Source organism: Syngnathus typhle, linkage group LG13 (assembly GCF_033458585.1).
Source record: "Syngnathus typhle isolate RoL2023-S1 ecotype Sweden linkage group LG13, RoL_Styp_1.0, whole genome shotgun sequence".
Lineage (NCBI taxonomy): Eukaryota > Metazoa > Chordata > Actinopteri > Syngnathiformes > Syngnathidae > Syngnathus > Syngnathus typhle.
The window spans coordinates 554,186-579,262 of NC_083750.1; the positions used below are offsets into that span (position 1 = coordinate 554,186).

At 43.0% G+C, this 25,077-nt stretch overlaps 3 protein-coding genes across 5 annotated transcripts; 2 read left to right on the forward strand and 1 right to left on the reverse strand.

Annotated features, from left to right (window-relative positions):
* Positions 1-241: 241 nt before the first annotated feature.
* On the forward strand, positions 242-3,601 carry LOC133165245 (complement factor H-like). Of its 2 annotated transcripts, XM_061294747.1 has the most exons (10): positions 242-506; positions 1,426-1,605; positions 1,682-1,873; positions 2,140-2,211; positions 2,420-2,461; positions 2,550-2,594; positions 2,667-2,828; positions 3,047-3,217; positions 3,326-3,351; positions 3,428-3,601. In XM_061294747.1, the coding sequence occupies exons 1-10, from the start codon at positions 242-244 to the stop codon at positions 3,437-3,439; spliced, it is 1,167 nt and encodes a 388-aa protein (XP_061150731.1). In that variant the 3' UTR covers positions 3,440-3,601. The 2 variants fall into 2 exon arrangements, with proteins under 2 accessions (XP_061150731.1, XP_061150730.1); XM_061294746.1 differs by having other exon boundaries at positions 3,326-3,601.
* Positions 3,602-3,767: 166 nt separating this feature from the next.
* Positions 3,768-9,513, reverse strand: zbtb41 (zinc finger and BTB domain containing 41). Of its 2 annotated transcripts, none has more exons than XM_061294739.1 (11): positions 9,353-9,513; positions 7,864-8,872; positions 7,531-7,738; positions 7,337-7,409; positions 7,051-7,198; positions 6,531-6,660; positions 6,365-6,460; positions 6,160-6,266; positions 5,919-6,024; positions 5,719-5,807; positions 3,768-5,044 (listed from the first exon to the last, which is right to left on the reverse strand). In XM_061294739.1, exons 2-11 carry the CDS (start codon positions 8,840-8,842, stop codon positions 4,491-4,493), a joined length of 2,490 nt encoding a protein of 829 aa, XP_061150723.1. In that variant the 5' UTR covers positions 8,843-8,872; positions 9,353-9,513; the 3' UTR covers positions 3,768-4,490. The 2 variants fall into 2 exon arrangements, with proteins under 2 accessions (XP_061150723.1, XP_061150724.1); XM_061294740.1 differs by lacking the exon at positions 9,353-9,513 and adding an exon at positions 8,983-9,326.
* A 927-nt stretch (positions 9,514-10,440) lies between these two features.
* LOC133165870 (protein crumbs homolog 1-like) lies at positions 10,441-18,256 on the forward strand. The gene is made up of 8 exons (XM_061295763.1): positions 10,441-10,489; positions 10,885-11,838; positions 12,575-13,125; positions 13,215-13,380; positions 15,634-16,537; positions 16,829-16,870; positions 17,106-17,228; positions 18,004-18,256. The coding sequence occupies exons 1-8, from the start codon at positions 10,441-10,443 to the stop codon at positions 18,254-18,256; spliced, it is 3,042 nt and encodes a 1,013-aa protein (XP_061151747.1).
* The last annotated feature ends 6,821 nt before the right edge of the window (positions 18,257-25,077 follow it).

Genomic DNA, 25,077 nt, shown 5'->3' on the forward strand with positions numbered 1-25,077 from the left:
TTGGACAAATGAACAATTCGGGAAATTTCAAATTTACGTTTTCCAAGACTCAAGAAACAAACCTGTTTGTACATTTCTGTTTTGACTTGTAACCCTTAAATGACGCTTGACTCAGTAATGTTTGCTATTTCTTCATCCCCAAGCTGATATGGGGAAGGTCACAAGCAGATGCATTTACGGACCCTGACCGCAACCACACTCACAGCACTACATTTACCAACTCAAAATATTATTTTTAATCATGGTGCTGCTGGGAATGTCCAAGAAGTACATTGGATATTTTTTGCTGATTTGGTTCTATGGAGCACATCGCTGTGTTTCAACGAGTTACTTTTGTCGTGCGCCCCTTCTGAATGGAGGTTATGTGGTTCCTCAACAAGATACATATTCTCATGGGACTGTGTTGCCCTATGCGTGTGAAAATGGACTCAAGCCAGCAGTGAATGGCTGGTGGGGGACCACGACATGCCAAAATGGTAAATGGTCCCCTCAACCGCAATGTATCGGTAAGTGTTGGACTAATGATATGTTAAAGGTGAAAAGAACGTATGTGCTGATTTTTTAATGGGACAGATGGGCCAGGTTAAAAAAAAAATAGTGTGCATCTAAAATGTGCAAAATATTCTATTGAAAATCACAAGATAGTTATTTCTCATCATGATTTATTATGCAGTTATAACAAAAAATGACTAAAATAATTACTAAAATGTACTACAGTCAAACCTCGATTTTCGACCACAATCCGTTCCAGAAGGCGGAAGTGAATCGGTCGAATTGCGAATCTATTTTTCCCATTACAAATATTGGAAAAAAATGTAATCCGTTCCAAGCCTAAAAAAGAAAAAACGCCTTTTGTTAAGCATTTTTTTATTTGCGCATTTTTGTCTGATCACGTAACCGTAGCGCGCCGCCGACCGCGCAACTGCACCACGCTGGTCGCATTATTGTGACAGAGTCGTAGCTGAAATTTAGAAAATATGTTTAAAGTCCTGATGTACTTTCCAAAATTTAAGTGGACCTCAGTACGCAGGGAGCTTAATTTGGTCCGATCGCGCAACAGCAGCGCGCCGGGCGCTCACTGTCGCATTGTTTTAAGAGCGTCTTTGTGTTTTAGGATTGCTTTACTGCTCCCACTTGCTTTCTTTGGAGGCATGATTCAGGGTTAATACAATCCTCAAAGTAACGAAAATACAATAACGAACGGAGTCAGTCGGCATCCAGGCCGCGCGGTCGGGTTTTCTCGGGTTCTTTCGGCTCATCTCGCGAGGTTCGACCTCCGAATTTTGTTCGACAACCGAAGCAAATAAATCTCGAATTTCTCGTTCGAATTCCGATTTGCTCGAGAACCGGGACGTTCGAAAATTGAGGTTTGACTGTATTTAAGGTCTAAAGGTTCCTTTTTTTTTCTTTTTTTTTATTACTCAGATGTCAAGAATTGCATTCCACCAGCTATCGCTCATGCAAAATTCACTTCAAGCTTGATGGGTTGGTACGAGAACGACAAAGTAATTAGGATAACATGTGACGCCGGCTACTCGTACAAAGACGAGGATGGGATAGCACAGTGTGTCGATGGATCATGGGTCTCTGTACCAATCTGTGAGCGTAAGTCTGTCCGATTTTCTTAAGATCTTGTCATATTATGTAATGCACATATCCCTCATTTGACTTGTTTTCACAGGAAGTATCCAGGCATGTGATGAGCCCCCTATAATTCCCCATGCTGTAATTATAAATCAAGGCCCTCTCCAAGATGTGTATGCTTCTGATACTGAAATACCGTATGAATGTGAAGATGGATATGATTTAGAGGGAAACAACAAAAAGTCGATTTTTTGCATCGGTGGAACCTGGTCAGTCGCTCCGCCCTGCAGTGAGTAGAATGAAGCAGAAAATATATATTTTTTTGTGTTCAACAAAACGGACATAGATTCCACACTTCTGAGCAAATTTGTGGATAATTTTTGATGAGATCATTATTTTAGTAGCATATACTTTTATGATATTGTTTGGTGTGGTGCTTAAGATTGACTCATTAATGCGTGAGAAACACTAGACACCACAGCATGCAACTGCCATAAACTTCTATTTCTACTCAAATTGAGATTTCATTTGTGAATGTATTTATTTATTCCACAGTCAAACAAGCAAAGCCAACTCCTGGTAGCACTACAACATCTACTGGAAGTGAAACAAGGCCTGCAGGTGGAGGTACGGATCGACATGGACAAAATTATTGGTACCAATTTGTTAAAGAGGGGGGAAAAAAAATACAGTCACTGAAATAACTTGAAACAGAGAAATTAATTTGACCAAAAGAATTAACCTTACGTATTTTGTGATTCTAAACTAAGTTGCGCACAAAATGATAGGTTTACATCATTTATCCATGTTTAGTCATCATCCTATTTCAATTCAGGGAGAAGACCGAGTAGTGGGTCTGGAAGTGGAAACATTGGGGGTGGGTTATTGAGCTGGCTCGTTACTACTTACTGTTAATTTCATTCTTTATAAATGTAATCTCATGGTGTGTTCCTTCTACTTTGTAGGATCGTCAGGCAACACCGGTTCTACTGATCCACAAATTACTACAAGTAGTTATTGTCTGATGGTTTCATTATCATGTTTGAGAATTTGAGTTTATTTTTTCTAATTGACCATTTTAGTTGATCAATGTGGAACAACTCCCGTTGTCACCAATGGGGAGATTGTGGAAAGGGATGCAATGTTTTTGAAATACCAATGTGGCAGTTACTACAAACAATTGGGTCCGGACAAAGTGTTCTGCTACACTAACAGCCAGTGGTCAACAACGCCCACCTGCAAAGGTATTTTTATATATATATATATATATATATATATATATATATATATATATATATATATATATATATATATATATATATATATATATATATATATATATATATATATATATATATATATATATATATATATATATATATATATATATATATATATAAATAAAAAATGGCTACAGTGGACTTAACTTATTGTTAACTAATTTGTTGCTTCTTGTGTACAGCTACCTTCTGTTCCGTAGACACCCACCAATACCCCCAGTTAAAATACGATGGAGTTAAATATATCAAAACTGGTGAGACTGTGAGACTAGAATGTGTCAAGCTGAGCCACTGGCTAACGGATCATTATTCAGTGGTGCAGTGCAACAATGGAAGACTAAAGCTAGGCCAATGTAAGCATTATTTTTAAATTATTTTATGCCATAGTCTAAGTAATCAAGTGTATGAATATATGAATGCTCAATTCTGACTAAAACTTGAACATATTTTTATTGTTTCAGGTTGTAATTGGTGGGAACTGAAATTTGTAAGTGACACTTTTGTTTTCAATGTTAGTTTTGGACTTTTTTTGCTGACTGATTAAATGTTGTCTTTGTCATCAGACTTCATGCTAAAAGGTGAAGATTGAGGATGCAACGCACAACAGTTCAAATGTTTGGATTGTCGGCCCTCAAGGACATCAGCATTTTCATAACGCAGGCGACTGTCGCTGTCTTTTTTTTAGTTCAATCTGAAGCACACTATTGCAATAAGCAGAATAAACACTCTTAAGTGAATTTGCCACTATCATTATTAGCGGTTCTAGAATGGCGTTACTATTGTTCCTTTTTCATTTTGCAAGATCTACCGTAATCTTCGGACTATAAATTGCTCCGGAGTATAAGTCGCACCAGCCATAAAATGCCCAAAAAAGTGAAAAAAAACATATAAGTCGCTCCGTAGTATAAGTCGCATTTTGGGGGCAATTTATTCGACAAAATCCAACACCAAGAACAGACATGAACGAGCAACAACAGACTAAACGATACAGTATGCTAACGTGACAAACACAAACAAGGAGCTGAGAACGGGCTTGACGTAACATTCAGTTATTTAAAAAAAACTATTACATAAATAACACGTTTATAAAACCATCTGTGTCACTCCAATTCATTAGATCCATCGATCGTCCTTTGTCAACAATGCCGTGTGCCGCGCCGCAGTTCCAATTATTCCACAGGCCCATACAACGATATATAAACTATATTTTAAATAACTATCACATAAACAACAATATTATCAAACCATTTGTGTCACTCCAAATCATTAAATACATCGATCAAATTTCTCGTCCTTTATGTCATCCTGGTGACAGAGGACATGTCCAGAGGATATGGCGCTTTAAAGTGTTAATTACTTTATTTGACTTATTCTCTCCATTTTTCATGTTTTGAATATGTTCAAGATAAAGATATCAAAGCATGTGAAGTGATCAACTATACTAAAAATAACATGTGAAGTGGTCAACTATACTTGTAAGTAAGTGATGTGTTAATGATCAAGTAAAGATTTGTGAAAAAAAACATATAAGTCGCTCCTGAGTATAAGTCGCCCCCCACCCACACTATGGAAAAAAAAAAAAACGATTTATAGTCCGAAAATTACGGTAAATTAATCCCTAACGCTTCACTGGTGACTTTGGTTAGCATTTGTAATGTTTGCAACGGAGGAAGCGGAATCTAAACCAAGCAACGTTCCCAGGTATGTCTGCTCTCGGGTATCTAACATCTGATCGGGCCTCACAGGTTGAACAATGTCAACCGACTGGGAAACCAGGGTGTATTTCTCTAAAAATGCCAGCTCTGAGTTCTGGTAACCTGAATTGGGCTGCGATTCTTCACCTTGCATGCCCGCATGAGCGTCCAATTGACCCAGACCGGGTCTACCCGCTATTTGGACGGGGTCTAAAGAGTCAGGCACACATATGCCCGTAGGTGTCGACTTGGGTTCCGTACTAAAAGGATCCGGGCTCATTTTGTCCTGGCCCAGTGGCTGCTCAAGAAAGCGGCTGCTGTGGACGTGATCAATGTGATACTTGAGCTTGTCTTTTCTCTTGAAGGCGGCGTTGCACTGTTGGCAGTTGAAAGGACGGACGTCCGAGTGGATCACCATGTGCTTAGTCAAGGTCTTTTTGATCCGAAACGTCTGGTGGCATTCTGGACAACTGAAGGGTTTCTCACCTTCCACAGCAACATCAAATAGATGACAACATTAAAATACTCTACAGCGGTTCACTATGTAGACAATTATTGTAGACCTACCGGTAACAAACTGTGAGTCACCCTAGTAATAGCAATAGCAATAGCTCCATCCATCCATCCATCCATCCATCCATCCATCCATCCATCCATCCATCCATCCATCCATCCATCCATCCATCCATCCATCCATCCATCCTTGGTCCCATACTCGCCTCGCACAAACTGTCATGAAATCACACTGACCAAATGGCACACAAGCACCTTACACAAACGCTATTAAAACGCACCAATCGTGTGGCATTTACGCGTAATGAATTTAATTCAAGCTAATGACACTAAGAAGCCATAAGAGGGCGTTAAAGTAATGTTTTTAATCAACCTGGCCTGAGCTCTAAATCGCAAATGGCTTTTTTTTTGCTACCAGCAAATAGCAGAGGATTAAAAAAAAAGGATGTGAATATGCAAATTCTGAATCACAAATATGCAAGTTAAAAACCTGTTACACGTTGCTGGCATCAATAGATAGACATTATTTGTAGTAAATCAATAATCATTTCTAGACCAATTTGGTGAAACTGGATAATTTCCAGTAATGTGCAGTATTTGGGAATCACTACTCATGTTCATGGGTCAAAAAACAATAAAGTAATTACCTGAGTGAGTCCTGAAGTGCATTTCCAGACTGGATTTACCCTTGAATTCTTTCTTGCAAACCTCACATTGATGCATGGCTGCTTTATACCTACAAGAATATGAATGATAGATTTTTTACACATTTGTTTTACAGATTTACAAATGAGAGAGTAATATGTATATAATAAATGCAAACAAAGTAAAAATGTCGACAACATACTTCTGCCACACTTTCTCTCCCAAATGAACACTCCTGTAGTGGATCGCGAGGTGATCCTGGCGTCGGAAACACTTCCCACATTCTTCACACTGATGCGCTTTTTCACCTGGAATTAGGCAGGTACCGTAAGATGTTGCTGTTGTTGTAGTAGTAGAGGTTTAATGTCAAACAGATCATCAAACCAATTGCAATATTATGAGGATCATTATGAAATATATTTGGGGTGTAAGAAGGATTGTACCAGAGTGCGTTTTCTGATGTTTGGTCAGGTGATCATGGCGCACGAAGGTCTTCCCACATTCGTCGCACTCATAGCGCTTGTCATTACGGTGCATTCTCAAGTGGAGCCTGTCAGCAAAAAAAAAAACCCCAAAAAACAAAGAAATTAATTGCAAGAAAACTTAAATTCAAAACAATAAATAGAAGTCAAATCTCTTTTGAGCAACCTGTATGAGCTCTTGTGACGGAAAGTCTGCCCACAGACACCGCAGATGTGCGGCTTCTCGCCACTGTGGATACGCATGTGCTCTCGTAACGTTGTTCTGCAAAAGAAAAATGTTTTCAAAGGCAGAATTCAAAAGAAAGGTCAGCAGGAGGTTCATCCTCTCTCACCTTTCCCTTACTGATTTTCCACACACAAAGCATGTCCATTTTCTTTTCCCTCCATGTGTGCATTCAATGTGTCGCCTCCTGTTCCCGGTGTCGTTAAAATTTCGTCCGCAGATTTCACAAGGAAAAGGTCCTGAAAAGGAACATTTTGATAATGGTGTAATTCATGCTCAATCGCTACTGCATAACTTCTGTTTTTTATTAAACATTTGATTTAAAAAAAACAACAAAAAAAAAAAACAGAAGGGGCAGGTCATTCATAAATCAAGTTTAAAAAAAAAAGTTTAAAAATCATGCTAATTTGTTTTTTTATAATTCATTTTTATTTAATCCTTTCTTCGTCAGTTATTTAATAAAAACATATAAAAACATAATCTAGGTATTTTATTTGTCTAAAATAGTTTGCTTGAATAAATGCATGCAATTTTTCATTTAAAATGAAAGTAGTACTAATTATGAAGAAAATTGGTATATTTTAAAAGTCAAATTATTCATGCTCATTTGTTTTCCTCATAGGACTCACCCAGGTGGTACTTTTCTTGGTGCTTGAGCCTGGCAAACCTGGATCTGAAGAACTCATCGCAAAATGCGCATTTGAACGGGCGATCTTGGGTATGCAGGATCATATGCTCCTGCAAGTGAGTCCTGCGGGTAAAAGACTTCAGACAAATCTGGTTCAGCAAAACAGAGAAAAAGATTAGTCATTTGATTTTGTTAAATGTACTTTCTTATTGCTAGACAGTGGTGTGCTCAAGTTCAGGCCTTAAGATATGATTTTAAAAATTATAATAAACGAGAGCAGTCCTCACAGGACATTTCCAGCCTTCAGTCTTCGTCTTCTTACTTTTACTGAAAAACTCTTGAAGGTGTTCTGGGTGGAATCTGGCAGGTCACAAGAGAGCAACATATCAACCAGCATGTTATTTGGGCAAGTGTGCTTGCTCATACTACGGAGGTGAACAATTGAACATCTACACAATCATGGTGTTGAACCCGGTCTCACCTCCGTACATGCTTGGCAAGGGTTTTTGTGCTCGCGTGGAATTTATTACAGAAGGGACACTTGTGTTCTTTCATCTGCAAGGGAGCGTTGTTGGTGTGCTTCTTCTTGTGAACCGTCAAATTGGACTTGGTGGAGTACCGCTGCTGGCAGATGTCACACTGGAAGGGTTTCTCTTTTGTGTGCACTCTCGTGTGACTCTCATACTTTCCTGGTAGACACAGAAATCACCACTTGAGTCATAAAACATAAATCATAAATAAACTTATTCCTTAATTATTCCCAACTGTCTTGTCTCTAGAGACTTAGTGACTTGAAAAACGTTATCATTCCCACCTGCTCGATCAAAGGTCTTGTCGCATTTGGGGCACTTGAGAATCTTCTTTTTGGCGATATGGGTGATGACAGGAGTCAGACCTTCAGGATACTTGGGACCTGCGGCTGGTGCTTTGCCACCCACCTCATCCTCCTCACCCAATAAATATTCCACATGTGATGGTCTTGTTTCATCCACTACCAGTTTATATTCTCCGACTTCTTCATCGTTCCATCTTTCTTCAAACTGCTCCCTTGGTGGAATTTGTGTTTCCTCAGTGTTGTCCACATACTCCACGCAGTCTTTCTCATACTTGGTTGGAGGTTTCCTCCTTCGAGCAGATCTCCGCATGGTAGTTGCCTTATCGCCACACGTTTTCTGGCTTTCACTTGGCGGTTGTGCATGACCGTCATTCAGACTCTGGTCCTGTGATGAGGTTTCTATGTACAACTGCTGATCAATTGAGCCTTGAGTGGACGTCTTTAGTGACTCGTTCTCGTCCCCACTTACGGGGTTATGGTTTAGTCTTTCTCCACACAGCAGCTTTAATACATCCATCATGTCCAGGAAGTGGGCTGCTTCAGTTACAGCCTGAAGCTCAGTCTTGGCAATAACACACTCCGATGTGTATAGCAAGGCAAGCAGGTGCTGGAAAACGGAGTCCTCCACATGATCCAGAATCACGTGGGTCATGGCTGGGTTCTTGGACAGCTCAGCATGGAAGTAACTGCTCCCGTGGGCCAATACCACTTTATGGGCACCATAGAGCTTTCCACACACGGATACGGACACATCGCAGAACCTCTGTCGAGTTCGATCCTCGTTTAAGAAGTTTAATAGGTTACGACTGTGATGCGCCATGGTCAAGTGGATTTGTGGGGCTGCTTTTTGGGCATTTAAAGACCTGGTTGATATGCCAGGTGCGGTTGCGTATTTTTTCATGGCGTTGCTTTTCCTGCTGTGTTTGGCAGGTGATGAATTGCTTGTTCTTTTCTTCATTGGAGTGCTTGAGGATACCACGAATTAAATCTGAAGAGCAACAAAATATTTGAACACCTAAAACAATTTAAAACACGTCATAATATGATCAGCGCAATTGTGCAGCACTGTAAACTAAAACCACAATAGGAAATTCATACTTATTTCAATTCAAACTAGGCCTTCTGTTGCATGAATCAAATCAATGCAATGCTGAGGAAGTCAGTGGGGGTACATTACGATAGCTATGAAGGACGTTGTACGAGTGTCTCCGGTGCATTATTACGACGCAGTCATTGGCGTTAACCCAACAATGAAAAACTGTTATTTATAAGATGCAGTATTGTTACAGCCCATTTTCAGTTAAATTAAAGCGCTGTCGTTGTCCACCTAAGAGGGTCCTCCCCTGATGCTACCAGCCGCAGGACAAACAGGGCCCCCCTCCAAGGAGATGTTGACATACGACCTCACGGCTCTAACGGAAATTAGCATTTCAATGGGGATTTGTTTTGTCCCCCAACAAAATCATACCTCATATATGTAGACCGTATTCACAAAAACGTGTCCGGACGTAAATTCATGTTGTCGGGGTACAAAAACAGGAATGCTCATTTCCTGTACGTCTGAAAACACCCCTCTTCCTACCAATTTTACTGACGTCGTAACAAACAGCTCGCCCATAGGGCTCGGGGACCGCGTTATCGTGACGTCGTCGGTCAACATTTGGTGTTTGAAAACTATTGTTTTGAAAAAGGGTAATGACTTGTAAAATCCAACAAACAATAGAATGTGGTGTGCAAGGACCCACTACAAGGACATATTAGATTAATGGTTGTATTTACAATACACCAAATATATTTCTACGTATACGAAGGAAAACGCACACAAAGACGGATGTGTGACGCCGTTTTCACTACTATGGAATCTTGGGAAATGTAGTAGTTGTAGTTGAAATGTAAATACTGACAGGGTCAGTGACTAAACAGTTTTAAACAAATGCAGTGCATGGTATAGTATAGTGCATGCGACTAAAGAAAATATGAGAAATTAAAAAATCTTGCATTTGGATTTTCTCAGCTTGACTGCATATAAAATTTTCACATTCAACCCCCTGACTAAATACTAGAGTGCAATACATTCATATTTGCTTAAAAAATTTAAGTAAAAAGGGAAATACTGCTAATCAATCAAACATTTGCCTTTATTGCTTTATAATTTAAAAAACTAGTTAAACTAAAATGCAATTGTGTAGGTGACGTTAAAAATGATACCTTGAGTCAGTTTTTAAATTTATTTTTTAATTGTACATTAATTGTTTCCATTGAACTAGACCCTGTTTTCTAATACAGTTCACACTCAGATCTTCCTCAGAGGGATCACTCAAATTAACCTCCTGGTTGGAGCACTCCCTTTGCCAACACAATTAAAGTGTAAGACATTGTAATTGCATTATCTTAATCTCTCCAATCTTGGCTTGCAACAATACCAGTGTGCCGCTGAGCACACATGCATGCATGGAGGAGCAGCCAAGATGATGGTGCTACATACAATTCCCCTGCTGGATTTGATGTAAAATGAAAATATTACTGAATAGCTATTAAATTGGACGATTGAGGACAATGTTAAAATTCATCGTGCATGTTTGGATTTTATGGTGGCTTTTCAAAGGTAGGCAGACATGGATATGCCTTGGTATACACTTGATACTGTTCAGTATGATGTGTATCGCTAAGAAAGGTGTTTATTTTGTAAGGAAAAGGAAAAATAAAATGTTTTGATTTAATCCGATTCAACGCACTGGCACCTTTTAAATCAAAGCCAATTTTATGATACAAATCAATTTTTGTTACACCCCTAACAAACAAGAATATATAATGTGACTTAGTATTTACTCATCCAAGGAATGACCAGACTCGAAATGCCTAAAATTTAGTGAGGACTTGACCTAATTTCCTTTGATTTACGAGCACAAACTTGAGATACAAACACTGTATGGTGGCAGCAAACCCCACTCAACTGAACTCACTTCAGAATGTGTTAACGATGCAATCTTGTCTTTCTAGGCGTTTTCTCTGAAGGCGATATCACCACCGGATGTGAACAGGAGCCATGCAAAAACAGTGGTGTGTGTGAAAGTCACCTTGGCGGTGGTTTCACATGTCTTTGCTCCCAACAGACCCAACATGGCCGTCTATACGGCGGGCAGACCTGCATTGTTCCCCTTTCAGGTTGCGATGACAACCAATGCGAAAACGATGGAATATGCTCGCCCTTACTCGTACATGGCAAACACACGTACTCATGCATCTGCGCTGCCGGTTTCTCGGGCTCCAAATGTCAGACCTCCACGTTTTTTTCATTTGAGAGTCAAGGTTACATGTACATAGAGACTCATCTGGTTGACCCAGAAGCCCCTCTGAATGTTACACTCAGCTTTCGGACGGAAAGACTCGTTGGGACTCTGTTGCAACGCAGAGTGGCTGGCCTCCTTCTTAGCGTTGAGCTAACGGATGGACATCTGTGCCTCCGCAGTCTGAAGAACCGAGGATCAAGCGTATTGGTTCAGCAGCTACCAGAATTTATTTCCAACAACAAATGGCACACACTGGAGGCATCACTTGGTGGAGTGGTCAGTTTGATCCGCCTCCTCTGTACTGAAGGAAACTGTTCCAGGGAAAGCAAAACGGAGGTCCAAGTTCTCAAGGCAGCCTCCACTCTCCCTCAACCCGGGACAGTACATCAAAGCCTCTTCATAGGAGCAGCTCCAGATTACAAAACAGAACCCCCGCATGCTTTTCTGGGTTGCTTAAGAGATGTGCTCGTGGACTCCCATCTTGTCGTGCCAGTTATGCTGGCGAAGGTTTCCGACGCTCAAGTAAACGTGACAACAGGGTGCAACGATAACGACAAATGCAACGACGGACCGTGCCAGAACCGAGGCCATTGCGTGAGCCAGGGCTGGAGGAGTTACCTGTGTGAGTGTCACAGACCCTACGAGGGCAGGAACTGTGCAGATGGTAAGGTGTTACAACAGATTCTGTTTTTTGCTTTGGAACTTTCCTACCCCAGTAAGATTTTGCTCCTCTTATTTATTATGTTATTTGTTTATTTACTATTTATTCATCACTCTTATTTATTCTTTGTTTGTGCCTTCTTGTTTTAACTTTTTGTGTTGTTTACTTGTATGTATATTGTGTACTATGTCTTGTCACTGTGGGATAGTGGGAACGTAATTTCGATCTCTTTGTGTGTCTTGACATGTGAAGAAATTGACAATAAAGCAGACTTTGACTTTGACCTAAGACTAGCGAAAAAGTTACCGTTATGTTACAAAACGAGTTAGAATGGAAATATTAGACATGATGGTTATTTTTTGTGTCCTATAATTAATTCCATAAGAAAGTCAGCCTAGGTGAGCAGGATGGGCAGAAAGCCACACCACAGGATCGTAATGTTTGTCAGAAGGCATTAAAGAAGCTTACCGGTAGAAATAGCATAGACTTTAGTCACATGCAATGAGGAGGCATTCGTGGAACACCTGAGGATTTACAAAAACGTGCCTTTGAGTAGCTTATCCGGAATAAATTAAGAGTCTTACCGAATCACGCTACATCTGAGATCTTGGAAAAATAAATTACTGTTTATTGTGCCATTTCGTTTGTGTTGGGTTAGGGTGCGCTCTTGTGAAATATTGTATTTTGTGAGCAATCTTTTCTCCATGCTACAGAATAATGTGCATCTGTTTCCCTTCAGAGTACATCACTGCACGGTTTGGGAGCAAACACTTGGAAAGTTATGCCGTCTTCTCAATAGACGATGACCCCGGAGAGACTTTGACTGTGTCAATGTTCGTTCGAACCAGGCAGCCCAGAGGCCTCCTCTTGATCCTAGCCAACAGCACCAGTCAATACCTTCGACTCTGGCTGAATCAGGGCAGAGTCAAAATTCAAGTCAATAACTTTGAGACTTTGCTTGGACAAAGTGTGATCAGTGACGGCCATTTTCATCTGGTGACTGTGCATATGGATGGTCTAGAGGCAACCATGATCCAGTCGGCCCAGGTTCAAGGTTCTCGACCCATAAGACATATCTGGGCCAATCGAGGGGACCAGGTCTTTGTGGGTGGACTGGCGGACCCGAGGGCCTCAGCCACATTTGGAGGCTACTTTAGAGGATGTATCCAGGATCTGAGGATGAACAATAAGCGACTTCAATTCTATCCCATGACAACTGCTGTGGAATCTTATAAATTGGAGCAGCTGACAAGTGTTGCGCCAGGATGCAGCAGTGACAACGCCTGTATGGTAAATTACGGACAATAAAGGAGATTATCGTCAATTCCTGGTATTGGTCATTTACCTCAAGATTGATTTGATCTTTTTATCTGCTGTAGGTTAACCCCTGTCTCAATGGTGGAGTGTGTTACTCTATGTGGGATGACTTCACCTGTAACTGCCCGCCCAACACGGCAGGACAGCGCTGTGAGGAGGTGAAATGGTGTGAGCTGTCTCCCTGTCCCACCTCTACTGTATGCCATCAGAGCTCACGGGGCTTTGAGTGTGAGTGACAGATAAAGAAAATATGTTATTAACAGCAAGACACTGTTTTAGAAAGACAAAACACTTCAATGAAGGCCAAACTTTGTACAAGTGTATCTCATCTTGGGTTGTAAACAGGGCTGTGGACTCGATTCGGACTCGGGGACTCGGTCGGACTCGGTCATTTTTGCCGGACTCGGACTCAGTGCTGATTTTGACCGAGTCCACCGAGTCCGACAATAAAAAAAAAGAGGCAAGACGCAGCCAGAGAGTGTCAGGTTACAGTCAGCGCGGTAGGAGTTGGAAGAAGCAGTAAAAACTCCACCAAACTCGTCGTAATGACCCGTGATATATGTTATATCCTTACTATTTTCCAGGTTCTTAGATAGCAATAATAGGTCGGACAACGACGTGAATGATAACTGCTTTATTCCTTACTCACAGTGCGTTCACAGGGCGTACCACAACAACACAGAATGCGCCCATCCCACTTCCGGGGTTTTTCTACTACGGAATTTGAGTTAGCCCAAAATACACAACATCTCTTCCCCTCTTACAATGAACGTGCTATATGCACCTATAACTTGACAACTTCAAGATCTATCAATAACTACCATTAAACAATTATCATATATGGTCCAGACAATTATGACAATAATATTCCCATGAAACCTTAACTTTGGGTGAGCGTGGACTACGTTGAATTATACCGAATTATAGCGAAAACCCGATGTCGTACGGCGTCGTACGGCGTCAGCACTATGTTGTTTTCAATAAAAACATGAAGAACTCACGTTTGCGTCAGTCAATTTTAATTTTTATAAAGGATTATTCTCATTGGATGTCTTTAAATTCATCCGCGTTCTGCCATTGAAGCGGGGTGCATTCAAAAACCAGTCGTACAGACGGAAAGGTTTTATGATCAAATCTTTCATAACGAGAATGATTTGAGTGAATTGATTTGAATGAATAATTGAGACGAAATTTCAGTTCTGAAGGCTCCTTTTGTCCCAAGCAAAGTGACAGATGGTGGGGAGGGGGGATAAAAAATGTAAAATCAATTCACTCAAATCATTCTCGTTATGAACGATTTGATCACAAAACGTGTGTGGCTTTTTCTTAAATGAACACGTTTGACATTGCTATCGTGTCAGCTTTTAATTATATTGCGCTGTCATGTTAAAGCAGATTAATAAATGCAACAATATTAATTTGCTTTGAAAATACCTGAGTAATAAAATAAAATGGATGGATGGATGAATGATGATCACAATTAAGTATAAAGTCTCCTTTGTAATATATACTCCTTGTAGCCTGTACCCAAAAAGAGGAGTTTCTTTGCATCGAGGTTTATGCAAAGAACTCACGTAATTATATTGTTGTGTTTTGGTGAAGTGACTGAGTGTTCCGTCTGTACGACTGGTCTTTGAATGCACCCCGCTTCAATGGCAGAACGCGGATGGCATCAAATGAGAATAATCCTTTATAAAAATTAAAATTGACTGACACAAACGTGAGTTCTTCATGTTTTTATTGAAAACAACATAGTGCTGACGCCGTACGACATGGGTTTTTCGCTTTCCAAATAAGGGGTCGTCACTAATTATTTGTGTTTAGATAAATGTCTGAGCCATAATGGTGTAATTAATGATTAAAACTTGAAAGTATCTGTTTATTGTATTCGTTTATATGTTTAATAAAGACAAAGCCATCACAAAACTGTTGTAATTATTTAGATTCTGATCTAAATTAGCCTTGAATAAAGACTAAGCAGTCACATGAATTAACAGAAAAAATGGACAGCCGGACTCGGACTCATGGCCAAGAGGCCGGACTCGGACTCGGTGCAAAAATCCGACCGAGTCCACAGCCCTGGTTGTAAACTCTAGAATGAATTGTATATGGTCTCCACGGTCCACTAACAGGTGGAACGATACCAATTAATTACAGAATGGCTAATTCCGGGAGGGAACGGAGTTGAAACAAAGATCCTACATAGGATTCCTCTAAAACACGCGAATCCCTGGTCAGATTAAGGCTACCCACACATGCCAGTGGAGGTTTGCGCTGACGAGTCCTGCAGGAGATGTCACATGTTCATCTGGCCAACTCATTCTAATTTTGGGATATTGGGTTTTGGGATGGAATTTCAGGATGAACCTAAACTGCACCAGGTGAACTTCCTTTGAGCTTCTCCAAAGTTTCAGAGCACAGTGTTTGATGAATGAAAATTTCCAAGGTTTTAATGTTCCCCTTATTTCCTCCCTTCTATAGGTCTTTCAAATGTAACAATTCGTCCAGAAAGTGGAATTTTGCACTACCGGAATAATGGGAAGAACAACCATTCCGTCAGCCCCACCAGTGTCTCTTTCAGTTTCCGCACAAGACAGACCACTGCTACTATTTTGCATGCACAAAGGGGCTCCAAATATATCACGGTCTCCCTTCAGGACTCCCGAGTGGTTGTGGAGCACCATGCTGGAGTGGACCAGAACAATTCCGTTGGGCACAGTGAGAGTCCAGTCAGTGATGGAGAGTGGCACTATGTGACGCTCAGCAAGGATACTGGATTATCGAAGTGGATCATAAATGTGAATGGAAGTAGAACAGAACTGTCCAAGTTAGGTGTTGAGGATTTGGATTTTCTTTCACAAGGAGCTGACATTTTCCTAGGTGGTCTGAGCTTGGACTCCACAGTGAGTTTCTCTGGATGTTTAGGTCCTGTAGAAATCGGAGGCCATCTTCTTCCTTTCCACTTGGACACAGACTTGAAACTTCTCAGGCCTCAGGAAGAGAGGTTTTCACAGTTAAACGTCAACGCCCATCCACACTACGGCTGCTGGGGGGCGAGCGTATGCGCGTCCAACCCTTGTCAGAACCAGGGTTCATGTGAGGATCTGTTCGACCTGCATCGCTGCAATTGTCCCTGGACGTGGAGCGGTCCGTCGTGCCAAGAACCGAGCGACCGGTGCACGAATGAGCCGTGCGCTCACGGAAACTGTAGCAACGTTCCTGGGGGATATCGGTGTGTGTGTGAGCAAGGGTACAAGGGGCCACTGTGTGAGATGGAGCTGGATATTTGTGAGACCAGCAATTGCAGCAACGGTGCGACGTGCCTCAGAGGAGTCCAGAACTACTCATGTCTCTGCCCCCAGAACCTGACGGGCCAATATTGCAAGTTAGTTCAACAACAGCAACATTTGAACATGATTAGGAAGCCATTTGAGGATATTTTTAAATATCCATTTTAGTCTTACATACCGGTCATTTCAAATTTGTCTCTTGTTTGACTATTGCGGAGAAATGCCAGAGAGGCGGAAACATATTGGATGAAATCATTGTATACTAAAATTGGCTTAATAACGAAGACATGAAACTAAAATGGATATGGAATAAAAGCTCAAACGACATTCCATCCGTCTGAAATATCTTGACCACTCTTGTGCTAATGAAAATGTGTCTCTTACAGTGTGAATATTCCAGAGATTCCATGGTACATCCAGACAAAGCCGTAAGTGCCTCAACATTAACTACTAAAAGTAATACTTTTCATATTTTAGCTTTTAGCACAACTGTTAGCCCAGTTAGCGCTTACTTTAGTAGCTCTTGAGTAGGTTTTTTCCAGGTACTCTGACTCCCTTCTATATCCTAAATTTTTTGGAAAGAAAATACGACTGTGCACGCTAACAGATAATATAAAATGTTGTGTTGTTTGTATTTCTTTTTTTGGGGGGGGGGCTGTCAAGTCTTCCTCTTCTGCCTGCGACAAAATGTAGCGGTACAAGATGGCACTTCAGCTGCTATAATGGAGGGAATTGCTCGATAGAAGACAACAATTGTCTCTGTCTACCGGGCTTCTCAGGACAATGGTAAGTTAAAGTTAAAAAAGTTAAAGTCCCAATGATCGTCACACAAACATCTGGGTGTGGTAAAATTTGTCCTCTGCATTTAACCATCCCCGTGTGATTTTGACCCATCCCCTGGGGGAGAGGGGAGCAGTGAGCAGCAGCGGTGCCGCGCTCGGGAATCATTTTGGTGATCAAACCCCCCAATTCCAACCCTTAATGCTGAGTGCCAAGCAGGGAGGCAATGGGTCCCATTTTTATAGTCTTTGGTATGACCCGGCCGGGGTTTGAACCCATAACCTTCCATTCTCGGGGCGGACACTCTACCACTAGGCCACTGAGCTAGCATAAAAAAAATAAAGTCCCAATGATCGTCACACACACATCTGGCTGTGGTGAAATTTGTCCTCTGCATTTAACCCGTCCCCATATGATTTTGATCTATCCCCTGGGGGAGAGGGGAGCAGTGAGCAGCAGCGGTGCCTCGCTCAGGAATCATTTGGCGATCTAACCCCCCAATTCCAATGCTGAGTGCCAAGCAGGGAGGCAATGGGTCCCATTTTTGTAGTCTTTGGTATGACCCACCCGGGGTTTGAACCCACAACCTTCCAGGCTCAGGGCGGACACTCTACCACTAGGCCACTGAGCTGAAAAGACCTGTGTCAGTAGGATTAACTAAGGTTTTGCAAAATTTTGAGGCAAAGGAAATTTTGGGTGAATCATTGATTCGATGGCGCCATTATCTGATCAATAAAGATTGTGGTGAAACAGTGACACGATACTCTTGTTTGGGCTGCAGGTGCGAGAAGGACATGGACGAGTGTGCCTCGGACCCGTGTCTGAACGGTGGCTTCTGTCTCAACTACATTAATAGATTTGAGTGTGTTTGCGATTTGAATTACTCGGGTATCTATTGCCAAATAGATATCAGTGACTTTTACATATACGTCTTCCTGGGCCTGTGGCAGAACCTGTTCCAGCTGGTGTCCTACCTCATCATACGCCTGGACGACGAGCCCGAAGTTGAGTGGGACTTCCAGTTTAACGATTAGTTCACATTTTTACAAATAGTTAAACTAATTAAATGCAAACGCAAAAATGGATAATCTTGGGCTGGGTGATAAGGCATTAAAATAAAATCTCAAATATTTGTGTTTTTCACATCAAAATCTGATTTCTAACACTTTTTTCCACTTTGAATATAGAAACAGCAGATTTTAAAGTCAGTAATGTGATATTTAGAGGTGTAATACCTTTCATTTGAATGTGGATAAAAACAAGTGTGTTTTGTGCCTTAGCTCCACATTTTGAATGCGGAGCCCTGCTTTCCGATTAAGGCATGTTTCGACTGTTTTGTGAGGTGTTGGATTTTGGTCCACAATTTGGGAAGCGCGCTATCCGCGCCTCACGGCAAAAGCCATAGCCAATCACCTGTTATCAAATTTACTCACCGCATGCTCGTTTTATTTCTTCAGTTTTAGGAAAAGGCTAAGACACCGAAACAAAATTTAGACTTACACAGGTTGGTTGAGTTCAATCACAATTCTTGTTAAGAAAGCTCTGTTTTCAGGAATGTACAATACAGCGCTGGGCCTTTCGTGCGACCATGCTCAAGAGCAGAAAGTCTTCATTCAGAAAAGGCAACGTTCAAGGTTCTTTGGTCAGTTTATATTCAGTTGCACATGCCAGTGTGGGCCAAGTTTGATGGGTGATGAGTCAGGGTGTGTGGCAAGTTCGCAGGAGGGATTGATTCCATGGGAGTGGGTGCTGGTTCGGTGAGAGCTGGTTCCGTGGGGGTGGGTGCTGATTATGGGCAATTCGGTGTGTGTGTGGGGGCTGTTGTTTCCCATCCCGTCTTTCGGCCTTGGCGATCACCTTAGGCCGGGTTCTTGGTTGTTTTCCTCCTGCCGCTCTTCCTCTGGAACTTCTACCAGTTTTATCTGCAAGTGTTCTTCCTGTAAACCATTCTTGCACATACGTACATCCACTTTGCCCACTGTCGCACACCGCCCATTCATCATTCTTTCAATTTTGTCATTTTGTACGATATTACCGTAATTTTCCATGTATAATACGCCCCCATGCATAATACGCACCCTAAAAATGGCATGTCGATGATGGAAAAAAGCCTGTACCCATGTATAATACGCACCCAAATTTTGACTCTTACTTAAGTCCATAAACGAAAAATTATTTCAGAAAAAAGATCATCTTTGGGAACAACTAGATGTTATTCTGCCGGTCAGTATCACTGCGCATGCGGTAGGAAACTCAATAGCGAAGAAATATGTGAGACTCTAGACGGGATCACCAATATTTGAGTGATGTTCCAGTTATTTATTATATTTCTGTGTGTTCACAATTGTCATGGTGATCTTTCTGGTGATTTCTTAACTAGGCTGGATGTATTTTTTTTGTTGGCGCTGATTTCTCCGACTGCCCAGAAAGGCACCACCGCGATCAGTTAGGTTAAAATGAAAAGAGAGGAAAGTGACGTGCGGACATGTGAAAAAGGCGGCTCTGTATGGGAGAGAAGTTGAAGAGGAATAAAAACACTCTTGGGAACCAAAACTTGCCTCTCGTTGTGAGTCGGAGACGCAACAAACGTTTCGGATTTGTGTAGGGTACATTGTGACAGCAAACGAGCAGGTGATCGAGCAAGTGTCTGATACGAGAGCATTGTGTTCGTATAGAGCGTGTTTGAAGTGAACAGCAGAGACGAAAGGAACAAGGCAAAGTATTGTGAAATAACATCTTTTGATGTTGAAGCTTTTGTCTTCCGGGTTAGAGCAACGCTGGCGTCTGGACTGTTGACTGCCGCTTCTACCCCGAAAACCGTGTCCGCTATTTGTTTGTCCCCCGTCTGTTTTGTGTTTTCCCGTTTTAAGTGTGCTCGTTTCTTGTTTTCTTTTATTTTCTCGCCTTTTCTCCTGCCCACCGCGTATCTCTGGAGCTCTGCTCGCACTTCTTCGATCCCGCTCCCTCTGACTACGAGCTACGCTAGCCAGCTAGCCAACCCACCACCGGACCCTACTACCTCCCGGCTCTGAGCCTGTAACTGCTTGCTCTTGGCTCGGCAAGCGGCTCCAACCCAACTTGCTGGCCACTTGGCCGGCGTCCTCGGGGGGAGCACCCGCTCGCTGCGAGCTCGCCGGTCGTGGCTCGGCTGTGGGCCGCCATGACACACTGAGGCGTGCCGTTTGCACGGGTACAGTCGGGATTGACCAACACCACCACCCACTCCACCAACATCACGACTCGGTCCACTGCTGCTTCCATGCATTTCACTGCCTACAAACTTCTAGTTAACCAGCTACTAGCCATTTCTACCATTTTATCTGGATTATTCCCTGCTGCTTTCACGTCTCATCTCCTGCATGAACTATCACTTCTGCTTCTCCGGCCTTCCATTCCACTAACTTCTCGTCCATTTGTCTACACTGCTGCTGATCTTCATCATTTCAACAATAATCACCGTCTCCCTGCTGCTGCTGCCTCAGCTGCCAGCAAGGCTGGGATCCTCCGCCGTCGCCGCTACATCCACCGTAGCTCCGGACTATCTTTTAAACGACATTTCCCTGATGGCTCACCCATCCCCTCTTTCTGGACTAACTCTCGCCCCCCCGTCACCCCCACCTTCCGTACTGTGAACTTCAACAATCTCCGCTCCCCCACCCCCGCTCCTTCATCCATCTCCCTTGCACTGCTGAACTGTCGCTCCCTCTCCAACAAATCACTAGTTATTTTCGAACTAATATTGGACAATAATTTGGATCTGCTCCTTCTCTGTGAAACATGGCAACAGCCTCTGGACTATTTTTCTCTCAACCAAGCCACTCCGTCTAACTACAGCTACATCGCCAAACCCCGCCTCTCTGGGCGAGGAGGTGGTATCGCTGTTTTCCATAAGCGGTCCCTATCAATCACTGGATTGGACCTCAACCTCCCATCTATTTCATCCTTTGAATATCTCGCTTTTTCCCTCCCCAACTCTACTACTGCCGTTCTTATCTACCGCCCCCCCAAGTCACATCCGTCTTTTCTCTCTGAACTCTCTGAACTTCTCACCATCGTATCCTCAGTCTCCTACCGCCTCCTACTAATCGGTGATTTCAACATCCACATCGACCAGCCAACTGCTCCACTGACATCTGACTTCATCTCCGTTCTGGAATGCTTTCATCTCACCCAGCACATCACCTTCCCCACCCACACCAAAGGGCACACCCTGGATATAGTATGCTCCTCCTTTCCACTCACATCCAGCCCCCGTCCTCTCACCTTTCCACTGTCAGATCATCTCTGCATCCTCTTCTCCGCCCCTCTACCCTCGCCTCATAAATCCACAAAGCGCACCATCTCCTACCGCAACATCAAGACTGTAAACCCAATCACGCTTTGCCAGCTCTTATCCTCTGCTCTTCCCTCCGACCCCACTTCTTCCTCCCCTGATGACCTTGCCACCACGCTCAACAACATCCTTTCTGACTCCCTTGATTCCCTAGCCCCCTGGAAAACTTCCTCTGTTACATTCACTAACTCTGCCCCTTGGTACACACCGGAACTCCGCACCATGAAACAAACTGGCCGTCAACTGGAACGCCTCTACAAAAAAACCCGCCTCACCGTCCATGCCGAAACCTTTGAACAACACATCTCCTCCTACCGTGACGCTCTTCTTGCTGCCAAATCTGCTTACTTCTCATCTCTCATTAATAACACCAACCGAAACCCCCGCATACTCTTCTCCACCATCAACAAATTGCTCCAGCCACCGGTCACCAAGCCACCCTCCTCACCCGCCCTCTGTAACTCCTTCCTTGTCAACTTCAACAACAAAATCGCCCAAATCAACAGTTCTCTGACCGACATCATCAATAACTCCTCCTCCCCTGCCCTCCTGCCCCCACTTCCTGACCGCCCGCCCTTTCCCTCTCTCACTGCCTTCTCCCTTGTTGACTCCTCCACTATCCTAGACATCATTACCTCATCCAAGACAACCACCTGCTCTCTTGACCCTCTTCCAACGACCTTAACTAAGGCCTGCCTCCCTGTCCTCCTCCCCCACCTCACCACCCTTTTTAATCAGTCTTTATCCCTTGGTCACTTTCCCGCTGTCTATAAACTTGCAGCCATCACCCCCATTCTCAAAAAGCCCACCTTGGACCCACTCAACCTCTCCAACTACCGTCCCATCTCCAACCTTTCATTCCTTTCCAAAACCCTTGAACGCATTGTCTCCGCCCAACTCCACACCCATCTCCAGTCCAACAACCTCTATGAACCCTTCCAGTCCGGATTCCGCCCACTTCACAGCACTGAAACAGCTCTAGTTAAAGTCACCAACGATCTCCTCATTTCTGCAGACTCTGGTGCCCTCAACATCCTACTACTACTTGACCTTAGCGCAGCCTTTGACACTGTGAACCATTCCATCCTCCTCCAAAGGCTGCGCCAACTAGGTGTTGAGGGCACTGCACTCGACTGGCTCACCTCCTACCTCACCAACAGAAACCATTTCATCTCTCTCTCCGGTCACACATCCATCCTCTCCCCAGTTACACAAGGGGTCCCCCAAGGCTCAGTTCTTGGCCCCCTCCTATTCATCTGCTACCTCTTTCCCCTTGGTACTGTCATCCGCAAACTCAATCTGGACTTCCACTGCTACGCTGATGACACCCAGATCTATATACGTACGACACCAACCCGCAACCCTTCCCTCACTCATTTTGAAACCTGCATCTCTACAATAAAAGCATGGCTGACCCACAACTTTCTCAAACTCAACAGTGACAAAACAGAGCTCCTCCTCATAGGCACTAAATCCTCCCTTAATAAAACTGGATCCATCACACTCACCATTGACTCCTCAAACATCACTCCTTCCCCTCTGGCACGCAATCTTGGCATTATTTTTGATCCCACACTGTCCTTTCAACCTCATGTTAGCTCAGTTGTCAAGACCTCCTACTTCCACCTCCGACGCATCGCTAAAATCCGGCACTGCCTTTCTCTCCCTGCCGCTGAATCTCTCATCCACGCCTTCATCTCATCCCGGCTTGACTACTGCAACTCCCTTCTCACTGGAATCACTGCTCACTCACTCCATAGACTTCAACTAGTCCAAAACTCTGCTGCCCGCCTCCTTACCCACACCCGGTCCCGTGAACACATCACTCCTGTTCTCCACTCTCTTCACTGGCTCCCCATGAAGGAGCGTATCATCTTCAAGATACTCCTCCTCACCTTCAAAGCCCTTCACCACCTGGCTCCCACTTACCTATCCGACCTCCTTGTCCCCTACTGCCCCAACCGTCCCCTCCGATCCTCCAATACTTCACGTTTGACAGTCCCAAAATCCAAACTCAAATCCTTCGGTGACAGAGCCTTCTCCTGCACATCACCCCGACTCTGGAACTCTCTCCCCCAGTCTGTCTGTGACTCACCCACACTTCCCATATTTAAGTCCCGTCTAAAAACATACCTCTTCTCCCAAGCTTATGACCTCCCCTACCCATAACTGCTTTCCTCCTCTTAAGTTTATCCGATTGTTTCCTCCTCCCCCCCCCCCCCCCCATGTATGTCTTTGCATTGTTCCCTGTAAGCGTCTTTGGGTTCTTGAAAAGCGCTATACAAATATAATGAATTATTATTATTATTATTATTAAAATATTACCTGTAATACGCATTTAGGTTTAGAACTGAACACTCGCTCTTTAGTATATAGCTGACGTGTCTTGCGCATCCGTTCTGCACATCTGTAATGGCGGCCTCCGTATGATATCCGGTTTGCGATGGAGATTAAAAAACAAACAATATTTGACAATAGCACACCATCGAGGATTACACCATCGCATCAAACGATGTGTTGTCAATTATGAATTTTACTGACTAAGTGTGTTGGGCAGGATGGCTGAATGCGATGCGCGATTGACGTGTCTTGCGCATCCGTTCTGCGCATACTGTCATGGCGGCCTCCGTATGATATCCGGTCTGCGATGGAGATTAAAAAAACAAACAATATTTGACAATATCACACCATCAAGGATTGCACCATCGCATCAAACGATGTGTCGTCAATTATGATTTTTACTGACTAAGTGTGTTGGGCAAGACGGCTGAATGCGATGCGCGATTGACAACAAACAAGAAGAAAGGTGATTTCAAGTTTTATTTTGAGGGGGATTTTCTTCAAAAATTGTTGTACCCATGCATAATGCGCACCCCAGATTTTAGGACAATAAATTACCGTTTTTTTCCGTGTATAGTGCGCAAAATTTAACTAATTTATTGTCCTAAAATCTGGGGTGCGCATTATACATGGGTACAAAAAAAAAATTTAATTTTTTTTTTTTAATTTTTTTTTTTTTTTTTTTTTAAGTCCCAATGATCGTCACACACGCAGGGAGGCAATGGGTCCCATTTTTATAGTCTTTGGTATGGTCTTAACTAGGCTGGATGTAATTTTTTTTGTTGGCGTTGATTTCTCCGACTGCCCGTAAACGCACCACCGCGCACGGGAAAGAGGCGGCTCTGTATGGGAGAGACGTTGAAGAGGAATAAAAACACCCTTGGAAACCAAAACTTGCCCCTCGTCGTGACTCGGAGCCGCAACAAATGTTTCGGATTTGTGTAGGGTACATTGTGAGACAGCAAACGAGCAGGTGATCGAGCAAGCCTTGTCTGATACGAGAGCATTGCGGTCGCATGGAGCGTGTTTGAAGTGAAGGTTCATCATATTCTTAGTTTAATCACTCCTGTTCTCCACTCTCTTCACTGGCTCCCCATGAAGGAGCGTATCATCTTCAAGATACTCCTCCTCACCTTCAAAGCCCTTCACCACCTGGCTCCCACTTACCTATCCGACCTCCTT

Bases quoted from the DNA above. Each gene is read 5' to 3' on its own strand.
- LOC133165245 (XM_061294746.1), top strand. From the start codon at position 242: ATGGTGCTGCTGGGAATGTCCAAGAAGTACATTGGATATTTTTTGCTG. The intron at 2,595-2,666 runs GTAGTTATTGTC...TGACCATTTTAG, and splicing joins TGATCCACAAATTACTACAA to TTGATCAATGTGGAACAACT. The intron at 2,829-3,046 runs GTATTTTTATAT...TCTTGTGTACAG, and splicing joins AACAACGCCCACCTGCAAAG to CTACCTTCTGTTCCGTAGAC.
- zbtb41 (XM_061294739.1), bottom strand. From the start codon at position 8,842: ATGAAGAAAAGAACAAGCAATTCATCACCTGCCAAACACAGCAGGAAA. The intron at 6,661-7,050 runs GTGAGTCCTATG...GTTCCTTTTCAG, and splicing joins CCAAGAAAAGTACCACCTGG to GACCTTTTCCTTGTGAAATC. The intron at 6,025-6,159 runs GTACAATCCTTC...GCCTAATTCCAG, and splicing joins ACATCAGAAAACGCACTCTG to GTGAAAAAGCGCATCAGTGT.
- LOC133165870 (XM_061295763.1), top strand. From the start codon at position 10,441: ATGTTAAAATTCATCGTGCATGTTTGGATTTTATGGTGGCTTTTCAAA. The intron at 11,839-12,574 runs GTAAGGTGTTAC...GTTTCCCTTCAG, and splicing joins GGGCAGGAACTGTGCAGATG to AGTACATCACTGCACGGTTT. The intron at 13,126-13,214 runs GTAAATTACGGA...TATCTGCTGTAG, and splicing joins GCAGTGACAACGCCTGTATG to GTTAACCCCTGTCTCAATGG.